Raw genomic sequence first — 14,120 nt, forward strand, 5'->3', positions numbered from 1 at the left:
GCCGCGCCCCGAGCAGCCCCGGGCCCGCCGGGGGCAGGGGGGGGCCCCGGCCCCGGCCCCGGCCCCGGCCCCGGGAGCAGAGCGTCCTCTGGCCAAAGCTGAGGTCACCAGGCAACTTTATTGAGGAAAAAAAAGCAAAAAAAAGAGTCAGTTACAGAGCTCTGCCCGGGCGTTTCCGCTCGTCCAACCTCTTAACAACTGGATTTTTGTTTCTTGTATCAAGCGGTACAGCGTTTCTTTTTTTTTTTTCTTTAAAAATAGAACATTAAATCAACCTCCAGCAAGTCTCCACGCATTACACACCCGGACCGAGGACGACGAGGAAGGCCAGCGCGGCCCGTCGCCCAGGGCGGGCCGAATATTGCTCAAAAACGCCAAAAGGGCCCCAAAGGCGGCGTCCCTGAGGTCACGGAGCAGCCAGGACCCGCGGCCGCCCCGAGAGGTGGGGAAGAGGAGCAGAGAGAGAGATGGAAAAATTCAGGAAAAAAAAATAGCGACTGGTTTATTCTCTTTTATTGACTTTGGTAATACTTGCACGTGTGGAGTTTGGGGTGGAAAACCCAGATCTTGGCGAGGAAGCACGGTGCCTGCGGAGACGTTTTTAAAGGCGAGAGTTTTTCCCAAATTGAGCTACAGCAGGGGAATAACCAGAGAGCCGGGCAGCAGGTAGCGGCAAAGAAAAAAACCTCACGTTCGACTACATGGAATTCAAGTGGCTTTTCTCTTTTTTTTTTTTTCTTTTTTTTTCTTTTTTTTTTTTTTTTTTTTTTTAAAAAAAGACTGCCTATATAAAATGCAACACCCCTGGCCGGACTCTAGCCCGCATCCGACGACTCCTGTAGCGTTTCCCATCGCCGGAGGAGCGCGTGCGGACGGGAGAGCCTTGGGAGAGCCGCCGGCGCGCGTGCGAGCGGAACGTACTCGCGGGCCGCGGAAACCAGCCACGGGGCAGAAGGAACCTCCCCGGGACCCCGGGGAATTAAAAACCCCTGCGGGGCGGCGGGCAGCTGCCTGCCTCCCGCAGCGCTGCCAGCGGGGGAGCGGCGGCCGCTTCCGAGCAAGTTGGACAGTCCGATTAAAAACGAGCTCGCCACAGCGGCGTATTAAAAAATAGAGCGTTTTATAAGTAAATCAAGGCAGAGACAGAACAGAGTAGACCGAACAGCCTACAGTTTCACAGGGGACATAAAATTTGATATTTTTCCCAATCGTAAACGTACAATCTAGAGGTTAAGAGCGAGAACTCCTCTGCCCCAAGGCGAGGGAGAGGAACGCCTCCGCGGCCGGAGGAGCGGGTGGCGCCGGGAGGCAGGTCACCTTACACCGTCCACGCGTACCGTATCACTAAACACAGGGCACTGGCTCGGGCGTAACTGGCTGGTTGCTTGGTTTGGGTTTTTTTCCTCCAATAAAATCTGTAAAGGGAGAAATTTAAAAACAGAAAAAAAAAAACCAAAAAAAAGGCGGAGGAAGAAGAAAGCAGGCAGCTCCCTACACTCCCTCTCTCACTGGGATCGGCTTAGTTGTTCACCTCTTCAGCAAGTATGGGTAGTATCAAAGGTTAGAAAGAGTGGATATAGACTAGCTTTTACTCCTGATTTTATTTTTCTGCTTTCTTTTTTAAGTAGTCTGAAGTGGCTGAGAGAATCCTCCCTCGTTGGCAAAGTCAATAGGAGCTGGTTGTAGTCAGTGGGAAGTCCGGACTGTTTGTCGTTTGGTCGTAAGAGACAAACAGCGCTAGATTATTTCGCTTCTGTTTTGGGGGGAAAAGGGGCGAGTGTGTGTGAAGTGGGTGCTACATGGAGGGAGCGGGAGCTGCTCAGTCGCCAGCCTCGTTCTCTTCCGCCGTCTCTCCCGTGGTGGCGTTCTCTGCGTTCTTGGAGGCCTGCGGACACAAAGCCACGGCGGCGGTGAGAACGGGGGGCTCGCACGGCCGCGACGCCGGCGGCAGGCGCCACGCAGCCCGCCCGAGGGGCCGCGGGGAGGGGGGCCCCTTCCCGCGAGGCGGCGGCTGCCCAGCCAGGAGAACACCGCGGGGTCGCTACGGCGGGCTGGGAGGCGAGCCCAAAACGCCGCCACCCAGGACCTGGGCAACGTTCGGGCGCTGCTGATGGCAAGATAACGTGCCACTAATCCCCACAAAACGCAGCCAAATTACCTTCTTTTTCTTCTTTTTCTGGGTCTTCCGGCTTGCAGAACTTTGTAGAAGGGCCTGGAGACAGGAAGGAGACGTAAGAAGCTAGAAAGCCGACTCCTTTTTTTGAGAGCAGGTAAAGGGAAACACCTCTAAAGCGGAAGGAGCACCGCCAGCCACCGAAGGGACGGCGGAAGGTCCTAAGGGGCACGGCGATAGATGGGGAACGCAGAGCCTCCCGCCCTGCCGGGGTACGAGGCCTCGGGGCCAGCCTCAGAGGCTCCGCAGCCGCTCCTCGAGGGCCGGGTGTCCTTATCAAGCCACTAGAGCCGGTGCTTGATGCAGGAAACCGGGGCCCGACCTGGCCTTAAGCAAATCTCTTCCTTTCTAAGCTCGCGTCTCAGCCCCTCCCCTGCAGTCTTCCGGATTTCGCTTCCCACCTTCGCCCCGAGGGACGCAGCCGGGGCGACCCATGCGATGCGCTGCATCGCTACATCTATCGATCGTTATTTTTAAACCCACCTTCAGTTCTCCATCTTGCACCTCAAACTCGGACTTGTAGAGGTCCGGCTCGAAGGGGCCGCTGGTTATCCTCATAGGACCGTTGGGCATTAAAAGCACTGTGAATTTGAACTGTGCAACAAACTCCCCTGCAAGACAGAAACGGGCATTGCTGCACCACAGCCCCCGCGCGTCCGACCCGCTAGGTATCTCGGCAGATGGTTCCAACCAGACGTTTTGATTCCTGTGCCATTTCCACGCCGTCACTGCTAAAAACCACCTCGCAGGAACTTCTTAAACCTACCCCAGCTAGGGCAAAACAATTCCTTCGGCACTCCCGCCCCAAGCCTGCTCTGCCAGCAAACCGGAGAGCCTCAGCCATCAGTCCTTCCCCCCGCCCAGGAAATCGCTCCACACAAAATTTCATCTCATCCCTGGAACGACTCCAAAACAAGATCCAGAAGCCAACGGGTGGCGAGTTTCCTGCAGGATAAATCCCAGGGCCCTTGAAGTGCATCTCTGGTATTCATACAGCGACGGAGTCAGCACCGGCCTCGCCAGACTCCGGAAGCGACCGACAGTTGTCTGCTGAGCGCCCGTCCGCACCCGGCTCCCAGTCCTCCCACCGCCAGCGCTCACCTTCCTTTTCGTAAAGGACGTTGAACGGCTGGAGCAGCTCGTGTTTGGCGCATTCCACCACCCCCATCCTGGCCTTCTTCTCATCCTCAAATGCCCTGCGGAGGAGACAGAGCCACACCTGAGCTCCGGCCCTTTCCTAGAAGCCCGATTCCGCCCCGCAGGTTTCGGAATTGCCCCTGGGGTCAGGCTGGAGACTTCATTCACTCGCGGCCCCCCTCGCCCCAGCAGCGACAAAGCCGACTGCCAGGTGAACCGTAACCTCCAGCGAGTGGAGACGGCGAGCGGATTTAAGGGTGAGAACAGCTCGTCAAGTGACCGTTGTTTCCTTAGTTTGAGAGTACATCACTTAAAGAAAAAAAGAAACGATTGGAACTGCCTCGCCTCTGCACGCTGCGCCCTGACGCTGCTTTCACCCCTCTCCATTTTATTTTAAACGCAATTCCCGGCTCCCCACCTGCCACGCGAGGCACAGGAGATCCTCAAATCCTCAGGCTCTGCCTGGGATTCCTGCTTAAGCCCGTAACATCCTTCCTCCACCCACTCCTAGGCTCAAATAGAGCAAACCCCGATGTAAAGCAGCGAAGGCTGCTGCCTCCTGTGACAGGCCAGCGACAGCGCGTCGGTTTTGCTGTCGGCACGGTCCGTGAGCTCACGCAAAGCATCCAGCTCTGAACACACGGGGAGGCCACGAATAAGAGCAAATACCTGAGAGTAAATGGCATAGTATCAAAGCGCCTCTCCACCTCACTGAAAAAGGCACGGGAGGTTTTCATCTTCAAGCCGTACTGTTTGGAGGGGTCCCTTTTGTAAATTGTAGTTCTCTGTCCAGCATCCTTCGCCTGAAAACGCAAACAGAGCTGAGAGACGAGGAAAGCAGCGCAGCGCCTCCGCAGCCAGATGAGCCAACCGCCTGCACGCCCCGGGGTACCGACGTCGGACCAGCACCATCCCGTACTGCGGCACTGCAAAGCTGCACCTCAACTTTTCGGATGGAAAAAGCTCCGCCCAAAAAGACACGGCGATACCCAGGCAAGAAGCGTTCCCCAGCCAGAGCTGGCACCCGCAGGGATGTGGCTGTTAGCCCCACTTGCTGCTGCTGACTACTCTGAAACGCGGCCGCTTTGGCCACGCGCACAGAGGAACAGCGGCCAAGAAGCACCGGACTCACCTTTCCCTCCCCGCTGCTGACCAGAACATCCACAGCGTAAACTTCATGGACCTCAAATTCTGCTTTTTCATGGTCCTTCCTGGATGAAGGAAAGTTTGGTGAGTCAAAGAATGGTAAATAGAGGAGGCGAAACCTCCGACACAGCCACAATACCTTGAACAAGCCCACGCCGGGCTTAGCCAGAGAAGGCCTACAAGCCCAAAGCAGTGCAACGGTGCCCAGGCCCCTGACCAGAAGAGCAAAAGCCGGCACAGAAGACGCCGAAGTTGAAGATTAACGTGCCAGGCAGCGGAGCCGATCAGCGACAGGCTGGCAGAGAAAACCAAGGACAAGCCAGCGCTCCTCCTGCCACGACAAGCAGCTCCATCCCAGAAGGGGTGCGAGGTCTCTCGGACATTCAGCGCCAGCTCCTTGCACTTGTGGTCACGTCCTGGGCAGGCCAGGAGCCCCGCCACGCCTGGAACCTCACCACGCCCGAGAACGCACACTCCCAACACTGGCTTTAAAGCCACTGAGCTCTAAATATTCAGCGTGAGACCCAACCCCGAGGGATCCCTGAGGGAGAGGAGCTGCTGGAACGGAAGGGAATGGCATCCAGCTCATCAGTTCAAAACCATCCCGAGATGCTACTGACAGCGATCACCATCCAGCGGGCTCCTGGCAGCTTCTGTGAGGCAAACGACAGGCCTTGGCACAGCTCCTGGTGAATTAGCATCCACCGCTACAACGAGCAACAGTTGGTTATTTTGCTGGCAGGCTCCAGCAGGCTCCTTGGAGAAACTGGACAGAAACCAAGAATGCTCGCAGGTGCCAGCGAGGAGCCTCGCGTCGGTGACTTCCAGCCGCTCTTTCTCAGAACAACCCCTGAACACAGAGCCACGCTTCACGTTCGCGCAGAACGGACACGAAGATACGGGGCTAACGAGCTACGAGTCTGCCATCCTGGGTCAGACTTCAAGAACGAGGCCGTACGGGGAGCAGCCTACGCCCCGGTTAAATGAAACATGCCTGCTACACCCCCCACTCGGTACCGCAGCGAGAAAGCGGGTCACCATTCCGGACCTAGTCACACCCCTCCCAAACGCTGCTGGAAGCAGCGGCCCCAGAGGTGATGCTCACTTTTGCTGGTCTGTAGGGTTCTGGATGATTGTTTTCTCTCCATCGATCACATGCTGTTTCAGCTGGTGCGACAGCATCCCTGCCGCGATAAGAGAATCCATTAACACCTCTGAGCTGCGAGCCAGCGACACAGTGACGGGCGTTATTAACGCTCCAGGGCGCGGGCCTGCAGCCCTCAGCTAGAGCGAGCGGTAAAGCAAACCGGCGTCGGCATCAGCACTTCCTCAGTCGTGGACCGTCGGGTGCATCGCACAGCCACGGAGCTCCCCAAAGCCCGCTCCGCCTTCAGCAACGCGTCCTCGCCAGCGAGGAGGAGCTGCAGGCTCCCGCGAGCGGCGCAGCCGGCCGCCGAGCCCTTTCAAGCGCCGCCGCTTCTCCGTTAGGCACGTGCGCTACGCCAGTGGGCTGCAACGGGCTGGAGGTGAACCCGCAGGCACGTGCGACACACCCTCCGGTGTTTTTAAAGATGCCAAACATCAAATTAATGGAAACTTTCCGTCCTTTCCTGAGTAGCTCGGCTGTACAGCACCCAAAGGGCATTTTGGGGGGGGTTTGCTTTACTTTTCCCTTCTGTCCTACAGTTCACCTCCAAACGGAAGCCTGGGCACTCGCAGCCATTGCTGTTCCACGCCCCAGGACGCCAGCCCGGCAGCGACAGTCGCACGTCTCCATTCAGGAAGGACGGCTGCCGCTGGCGGGAAGGGAAAGCACAACCCCGGCCGCCAACAGCTCCGTTTGTTTTCATCAACTGGGGCCTTATGCTGCTGCCAGTGCCTAGATAATTACGGCACTCGACTGTTTCCAAAACAGTGGCTGCTTAAACTCCCTCGACAGCGCGAGCGGCCGCCTCCTCACGGTGGCTGATGCCACGTTTTTTCACAGAGAAAGGAGCAAAGCGTTGGGGAGACCCACAAAGCCATCCCACGCAGGGAACAGGGAACCGATGCTCCGCGACTGGGCTAAGGCGAGCGAAGAGAATGAGCCAGCTTTACAGTATTTCAGGAAATTTAACTAATAACGGGCCAATGTCACTGTGGCTGAAAGAACCGTTCGACAGTGATGTCACCGCCTAGGAGAAAAGCATCTGCCTGTGCCAAACGTCAGGCTAAGCTCTCTCGCCACCTTCCAGACAAGCACTTCTATCAGAAGCCATCCCAGCGCCCTCCCACTCGCCCGTTATCAACGCTGCGAGGAGAGCGTGAATCAGTTTAGAGTTGCGAGGAAGGAAATTACGTACCCCGCGCATCTATGGGCTGCTTTCGCAGCGGCCCTTGCATGACAAACAAGCTCTGCTGTGTATTCGCTAAAGGGGTTTTAACTCCGAGTGGCCAAGTATGAAAGCAAAGGGCCACGCGATTTGCCCAAGGTCAGCGGGAAGGCCACGAGCCAGGACACTACCTACCGGCTGGGGAAGCCCGCGTCTATTGTTCCTAGATTAAGGCATCTTTAAAAATAAAAAAAAAAGAGGAAGGAAGGAGAATCTAGAGAGTTTCGAAGGGTCTTTTTTTTTTAGCAAAGGCTGCTGCATTTAGAGATGGCACGCCTGGGGCTCCTACTCATTAAATGCTTCCCAGAATTTGAATGGGGCAGCTCAGGACTTAGTGCGCAGCTAAAACATCGCTACCTCCGATCCGCTGCTCCCCCGTCCTTACCTTCGATCGGCGTGCAGTGAAACGAGTGGGCGATTTTGTTCCACGCGTCTGTCACTTGTGTGTTCTGGATGAAGAACACATGAAAACACACTAAGGATACAAAATTCAAGCCACAAGCATGAAAGTTTTTTTTAACTTGACAACGTTCTGTGATAAAACCAGCAGGTTTTCTAACTGCCTGGTGCTCCAACACCTCCAAAAAAAGGAGAAACAGTGTCAGGCTTCCATTTTTAATCCTTATCAACAAAACCGACAGCAACATGAGGTCAGCTCAGCCTCCCGCACTGCGCCCGGTGCCTTCTCGCAAGCCACCCCTCTTTAGGGGATTACGCTGGGAAGGAAGAGCGACGTGAGTACGTTTGGAATAGTAAGACGACGACGAAGGAGATCGTCTACGACTGCTGAGGCGCCTGAGCGCCGGGCGAGGGAGAGGCGCGAGTGGGAGATTTACGGAGCACCGTTTGGCGGAGTTGCTGTGCGTGCCCAGCGGCCCTCAGCGAGGAGGGGACTGGCGAGCGGGAGCACCGAGGCTTCTCTGCGAAGCCACCGTCGCACGAGCAAGAGCTCGGGTCCCGCGGGGAAGCCAGAGCTGCTGACAGAAGAGTCGCTGCCACCCGCCCCAGCGGGCCGCTGCTCACCCCAGCAGCGCCTCAGCTGTCTGCAGACAGCTGCTGCCAGATTCCCCACATCGCTGGGCAATTCTTCCCAGGCAAGGTCACCCGCTTTTATTTCTACGCACGAAGCGTGGCACAGGCAGCGTCGGCACTCGAGCCCCTCGCCCCCTGCCCACGCCTACGTTCCCCCACACCAGTCCCTCACCTGGTTTCCAGGCTTTACCAAGCGCAGAGCAGCTTCAGCACAGAGATGAGCCGCCTTGATGACATCAGCTTTACGGCCTGACACAGGGTTTTCCTGGAAGAACAGAAAAATAAAGGCTTTTTAAGGTACGCTCCCTTCCCTCTTATTAGCAAGAGCCCCGTTCTGAGTGTCTGGAGATGGAGATTCTCCGTCTAACTGCACGCCCTCCGCCCGAGCAAACGGGGAAATCCAGCTCAGAGGTGGAAGGGCTTCTGGCTTCACAGCTCCATCGTTAGCCTCTTCTCCGTTAAGAGCAAATGAGTGTCAGCCACAACCAAACTGGCTCTCTCACGAGTTTCAACAGAGACACCCTAGTACAAGCGCATCGCTGTCAAAGACTGAAAACGGAACAAAACTCTCCCGTAGCCAGAAGCGTGGACCAGAAAGATTTCAGTGCGCTTCAAAAGATCTTTTTGTCTTCTCCCCATCGAGCCGTTCAGACGCAGCCACTGGAGAGAAACCATTCCCAAGACCCACCCCGCCATCCTCCTCCCAAGACTACAGCTAAAAATTTGTTCCGAGCTTACGTGACGACTTCACGCGCGCAAGGGTAACTCCCGCCGCGCGAGCGTGGCTCAGTGTCGCTTCCCAAATGCCCGACCAAACCACGCGTGCCACGGTGGCGTCCTCGCCGCCACGCGCCGGGGCTGGACGCTGCAATCGGCCCCGAGTGAGAGAAGTCCGTGCTGGCGTGCTCAGGCAGAAGCGGGCAGCAGGGACTCGTTTTGGGGTTCGAAGAACAAGTTGCCCCTGAGTTCAGTTTGCAAAGGTGAAGGCAGTGACTCCCAGCAGCGCGGCGCTCGGCTCCCTGTGCCTCGGCCAGTAGAGGGGGCAGCAAAACCAGTCCACCCAGTCCGCCCCACAGCCCCAGACACTCTACATGCAAATAACTCACTGCAGCGCCACTCACACGTGGTTCGTCTCAAATTATTTGTACCCTTGCAAAACGGCACATGTTGAAACAGCGCGTCAGCCCTCATTTTCCAGAGGACCGAATAATTTTTAGGCAAGGGACTGTTTTCAGTCCCTGCTGGGACACCGGGCCTGCAGCGCTTTTGCGAAACGAAGCGGACACCTCTCGGAGGCTCCGCGCTGCTGCTGCCTTGGGAACCAAAGGCACCCGAACATCATTAAAGCGCACGTAAAGCAGCGGCGGCAGGAGACACCGCTCCATTACAAACCTACCTTTGAGGCGTCTATGACAAAACTGTGTGCTACATTCGCTATGAAGCCATCGACATGGACTCCCAAGTCACTGCAACACAAAGAGAGTTAATTACAGGTGGGGCGTCGCACCTCAGGAAACTTGTGTGACTTCTGGAAGTATCGGAAGACTCACGCGTGTTTCAAGCGCTTCACCTGACGAGCTATTAAATTCTGTAATTAGCCACGCCGAGGCAGTATTTAACACACCAAGCAGGAGTAGAAAGCAAAGCCCAGGTGGCAACAGGAAACTCACGGGAAGCGTAACCGAGATGCTTACATTTTGACCAAGTCTCCATCTTTGAGGATGTAGTCTTGGTCACTCTTCAGGGGGGAGAAGTGACAGACGCAGTTATTTACTGATATACTCGTTGGGAAGGCAATACCTATAAAGGGAGAAAAAATACTCCGTGAAATTGTGCAGCCGCTCAGCCGGCACGGGCAGCAGCCCCGCCAGTGGGGATCGTCGCTCCAGACTGAAGTTTTTGAAGCGCTGTAAAACGCCCCATTGCACAAGTCTCTGGCCAAAGAGCCAGGAGGAACGCAGTGCCCGGTCTGCTCCCGCACCGGCTCCCCTTTTGCCCAGGCAACTGTCAAAAGAAATGCATCCAAGGCAGTGAGACACCTGCAAAAGGGACCAGAACTGAAATCAGGGAGCTCTCGGTGACACACTCGAGCGTCACCCAACTTCCACAGCCACTACAGAGGAGCGATAACCGCACCGCAGGTCTTCCTGAAGGGAAGACGCTGAAGCAAGAGTTACTTTGGACAACAATGTGGATGATCGGGTGCCTCGAAACGGGAAGCTGAGGCTCATCGGTGATGCTTACCAGCAGAGCAGGCAGGGGGATTTGGGTTAAAATTGGCTTTCTGGGAACCGCAAACGATTTCTTACGCTAATTAGCGCAGAGTAGCGCTTTCCGTGCTCTTGCCCATTCACACCGGCCCCCCAATGGGACCAAAAACCACGGCTACGCTGAAAAAAAACGAAATCTCTGGAGCAGGCCTCACCTTTTTTCATTTCTTTTTCCTTCTTGAAAATCTTGCCAGTCTCTTCCATGATCATGGCGTCTCCCTTCTCGCACAGGCAGAGAACTGACGCTCCGGAGTTCGCCGCTTCAACCACCGCACGCAGGACCCCTTAATTCAAACACAGACACGGAGCTGTTGAAGCGTATTAACGATAAAACAGCCTTAAATCCAACACCAACCCTCATCACACGGCACCCTGGCGGAAAGATCTCTGTTTTCTACGAGGGAACAAGACTCTCGACTCGGCTCTTCACCAGAAGGACCGTGGACAGGCAGAAATCCCACTTTAATTTTTATTTTGTTTTTGAGAGCGTTTTCACAGAGAGCGCGAGCAAAGGAACGTACGTCGGGGTTTGCGCAGGTGAAGTGCTGCAGCTTCAGACAGCTGCCTGTGCAGACCGAGGTCTGTCAAACAAAGCAGCCAAGCAGAAACACCGCTCTCCCACATTCCTTCTGGAGAAGTCAGAGCTACAGAAACAGGTTTGGAAATTACTCGGGAGACAGGAGAGACAGCACATCAAAGGAACAGGGGCCAGCGCTGCGGACGTGCGGGACCAGAGGTACGGAGCAGTTGAAAGACTTTGCCGGGCAGAGGAGCTGGCAGCAGCGCAGGACCAGCGCGGCAGAGCCAGTTACGTTAGTGCCTTACTCTGCAGAAACGTGTTTTAAAGGTAACCCACGTGCTCCTGCTCCGGCCTGGCAGCTGCCAGCACGCTGCCTGACACAGGGAACGCCACACGCCTTGCTCCGCGCTGCGGGTCAGAGGAAGTTTTGCCACTTTTGGGCATATTCTAGTGCCTGCGAGTCCCAGCAGCGCTTTGGTTCCGCCGTGGACGAGAGCGTGCCCCGTGCTTTATAGGATAAGTGAGGAAAGGAGTGTAAAAGCTTAAAGTTTTGGTTGAAACCCTGCAGAGCGACGTTCGCAAACACATCTCGATGGTGTTACAGGAGCAGGGCCTGGGGGCTGCTGGAGGAGCCGCGTCTCCGTGGCCCCCGGGGGCTGAGGCGCTCCGGCTGTCACCAGTGGACCCCGAGCTGCCATTTCCCCCTCTCTCCGGCTGGGACACTTTACAGGGAGTCATAAAGCTCCCCCTGAACCGTTTTCAGATCCTGGGATAAAAGGTATCCTCGCCGTTTCTCCTCGCTCTGTGAGCACGCTATTTTTACAAGAGGCTGTTTTGTGAAGCGCCTCTGCCGGGTGGGAGTTTCTGTAACCGATAGCGCGTGGTCTAGGTACAACAGCAATAAATATTTCGGAAGTGCTGAAGGGGATGTTTACGAACAGTCGGGATTTCGTAATTTCTTTGACACCGTGTAAAAACCTGAAGTCTTTCACCTGCAGGACGAATTAAACTTCAAATCCCTTCAGTCACCTTTCCGTGCGCCGCAAATAACGACAAATTGGGAATATTTTTAAGTACAGATAAAACTCTGATAAAGAGACATTCGGTGGACGGCAGGACAGAGAGAGGCGAGAATCGGGAATGTTAAAACAAACACAGTGCAGAGATAAACGGAGGGCCATGCTTATCAGAGCATTCGAACGAAACCAAGAAGCAGACGGCGTGATAGCACTGACCGAGGAACACCTACTCGTTGCACTGCGGCCTTCCACGGCGCTTCGTTGAGGGAATTAAAAGCACTTTATATCGCTAAAGGCACCTCGCTCTGACAAGAACCCAAGGCGTTTCGAACTTTTTGCCACAGTTCTGCGTTTGCTCTTCCCAAACGCGCTCACGCCACCCGCGAGGGAGCAAAACGTGGCGATGGAGCTGCCCCTTTCCCCGGCAGGACGGGAGGCAGCCGCTCCACGCAGCCAAACCCGGGGCACGCCGTTAAATCCAGTTTGCCCAGCAGACGGAGAAGCCAAAGCGGCGACCTCCCTTCCCGAAGGGGAACCCGCGTCACTGTGGCTCTCGGCCCCACGGCTCTCTCCTGAGCTGCGTCCCAAGTTACCGTCGGGGGCGATGACTTAGAAAGAAGCGTCGAAGTCAGCAACATTTGGTGTGGGACACGCCACCACCGAGGCTGTGCCTAACGCCGGGAAGACCTCATCGAACCGGTCCAGTTAGCTCTCCACACAGCTGTCACCCTCCCGGAGGGGCAGCGACCCACCATTAATGATACAGCAAAAATAAGCGTTTAAAAAAACAACAGCAAAAAGGAAAGAACACGGGGCGGGGGGGGGGGGGGGCAAAGTTTTAGGCGTGAACGACGCCCGTCCCGGGCCCGCGGCGGCAGCACCCCCGCCCGGGACAGCCTCCCCCGGGCGGGCCGGGGCTCCCCGCCGAGGAGAGGCGCTGCCAGGGCCGAGCCCGGCGCTCCCCTCCACCGGGGGCTCGCCCCGCTCCCGCCCCCGTCCCCGCCACCCGCGGCGGGGCTCGGCCCGCGGGGCTGCGGCTGCCCGGCCCGGCGGGGAGCGGGGTTAAAGCCCCGAACAAAAGAGCGGAGCCGGGCAGCGCCCGCCCCGGGCCGGCCGCGCCTGGCCGGGCCCCGCTCCCGGCTCCCCCCGCGGGCGGGCGGCGGGGGGCGCCAGGCCCTGCCCCCCCCCCGCTCCGCCGGTGCACGTGGGGCGCGGAGGCCACGTGCCGGCAGCGGCCGCCGTGCGGGGCCCGGGCCTGGGGGAACCGGGGAGCCCCGGCCGCCGCCCGGGGCGGGGGGAACGCACGGCCGCTCCCCCCCCCCCCCCGGCTCCACCGGCGTGTGGAGGCGGCCCGTGGGGGGGCCCAGGCCTCGCCGCCCGCCCCAGGCCCGCCGCCGCCCGCCGCTCCCCCCGCCCCTCCCCGCCGCACCGGGCACCCCCGGCCCCCGCCCGGGCCCGGCCCGGCCCGGCGCCCCCTCCCCGCCGCCCCCCGCGCCCGGCCGCGGCCCGCACTCACGGTTGGCGATGTCCCCCCCCATCTTGTACTTGGTCACCACCAGGTCCTCGGCGATCGTGAGCTCGGCCGCCTCCTCCTCGCCCGACATGGTCGGAGCCGCCTACGCCCGCCCGGCCGCCGCCGCCGCCCCCCCCCCCGCCGCTGCCGCCGCCGCCGCCGCCGCCGCCGCGCTGAGGAGACCCCGGGGAGCGCGAGCGAGAGAGCGCGAGCAGGGCAGGAGCGCGGGCTCCGCGCGGGGCAGGCTGGGAAGGCGAGTCCCCGCCCCCACGGACTACAGCTCCCGGCAGCGCCCGCGGCGCCGCCAGCGAGGCCCGGCCCGGCCCCCGCCGCGGACTACAGCTCCCGGCGGGCGCTGCGGCTCTCGCGAGAGACAGCGCGGGGGCGGGAAGACGCGGCCGGAAGCGGAGCGCGGGGGCTGCTGGGAAGCGTAGTCCCGGGAAAGGGCCCGCTCGGGGTGGGGGGCACCGGCTCCGCGGCGCCACCGGGGCCTGGGGGGGAATCGCCGCTCCGGGGCTGTCGGTGCCCCCGGCCCCCCCGCAGCCCCCGGTCCCGGCCCCCCCGCCCCCGTGCCCTCCCCAAGCAGCGGCACCATCGCTTCGGGCAGATTCGCTTTGTCTTTATTCCGCATTTACAGACCCGACCGACCCGCGCGGCCGCCACCGGGGCCGGGGGCGATGTCCCGAGCCGGGGGTCCGGGCTGGCCCCCCCCCCCCCCGGGCAGCCCCGGTGGAACCGGGTGAAAACATCACGGGACCGGGATTCTCCGGGGGCGGCTGTGCAGAGCCCGCCCGGCCCCGGCCCCGAAGGGGCACGGCAGCCCCCCGCCACCGGCCGGGGACCCCCTCCAAGCGCCCCGGGGACGGGGGGCACCCCCGCCCCCTTCACCGGTTCCAACAGGGAGCAGGGAAACCTGAGTCTGGGGTCCCTGCCCGGAC

At 58.9% G+C, this 14,120-nt stretch overlaps 1 protein-coding gene across 2 annotated transcripts; it reads right to left on the reverse strand.

Moving 5' to 3' along the window:
* Positions 1-179: 179 nt before the first annotated feature.
* On the reverse strand, positions 180-13,343 carry PA2G4 (proliferation-associated 2G4). 2 transcript variants are annotated; one of them, XM_082332664.1, is made up of 13 exons: positions 13,186-13,343; positions 10,286-10,414; positions 9,555-9,660; positions 9,257-9,326; positions 8,033-8,125; positions 7,214-7,277; positions 5,562-5,640; positions 4,443-4,521; positions 3,980-4,113; positions 3,275-3,369; positions 2,657-2,784; positions 2,159-2,212; positions 180-1,885 (listed from the first exon to the last, which is right to left on the reverse strand). In XM_082332664.1, exons 1-13 carry the CDS (start codon positions 13,271-13,273, stop codon positions 1,820-1,822), a joined length of 1,185 nt encoding a protein of 394 aa, XP_082188790.1. In that variant the 5' UTR covers positions 13,274-13,343; the 3' UTR covers positions 180-1,819. The 2 variants fall into 2 exon arrangements, with proteins under 2 accessions (XP_082188790.1, XP_082188791.1); XM_082332665.1 differs by lacking the exon at positions 13,186-13,343 and adding an exon at positions 11,900-12,467.
* Positions 13,344-14,120: the final 777 nt, after the last annotated feature.

The sequence above is a fragment of the Platalea leucorodia genome, assembly GCF_965183815.1.
Source record: "Platalea leucorodia genome assembly, chromosome: 23".
NCBI classification, from domain to species: domain Eukaryota; kingdom Metazoa; phylum Chordata; class Aves; order Pelecaniformes; family Threskiornithidae; genus Platalea; species Platalea leucorodia.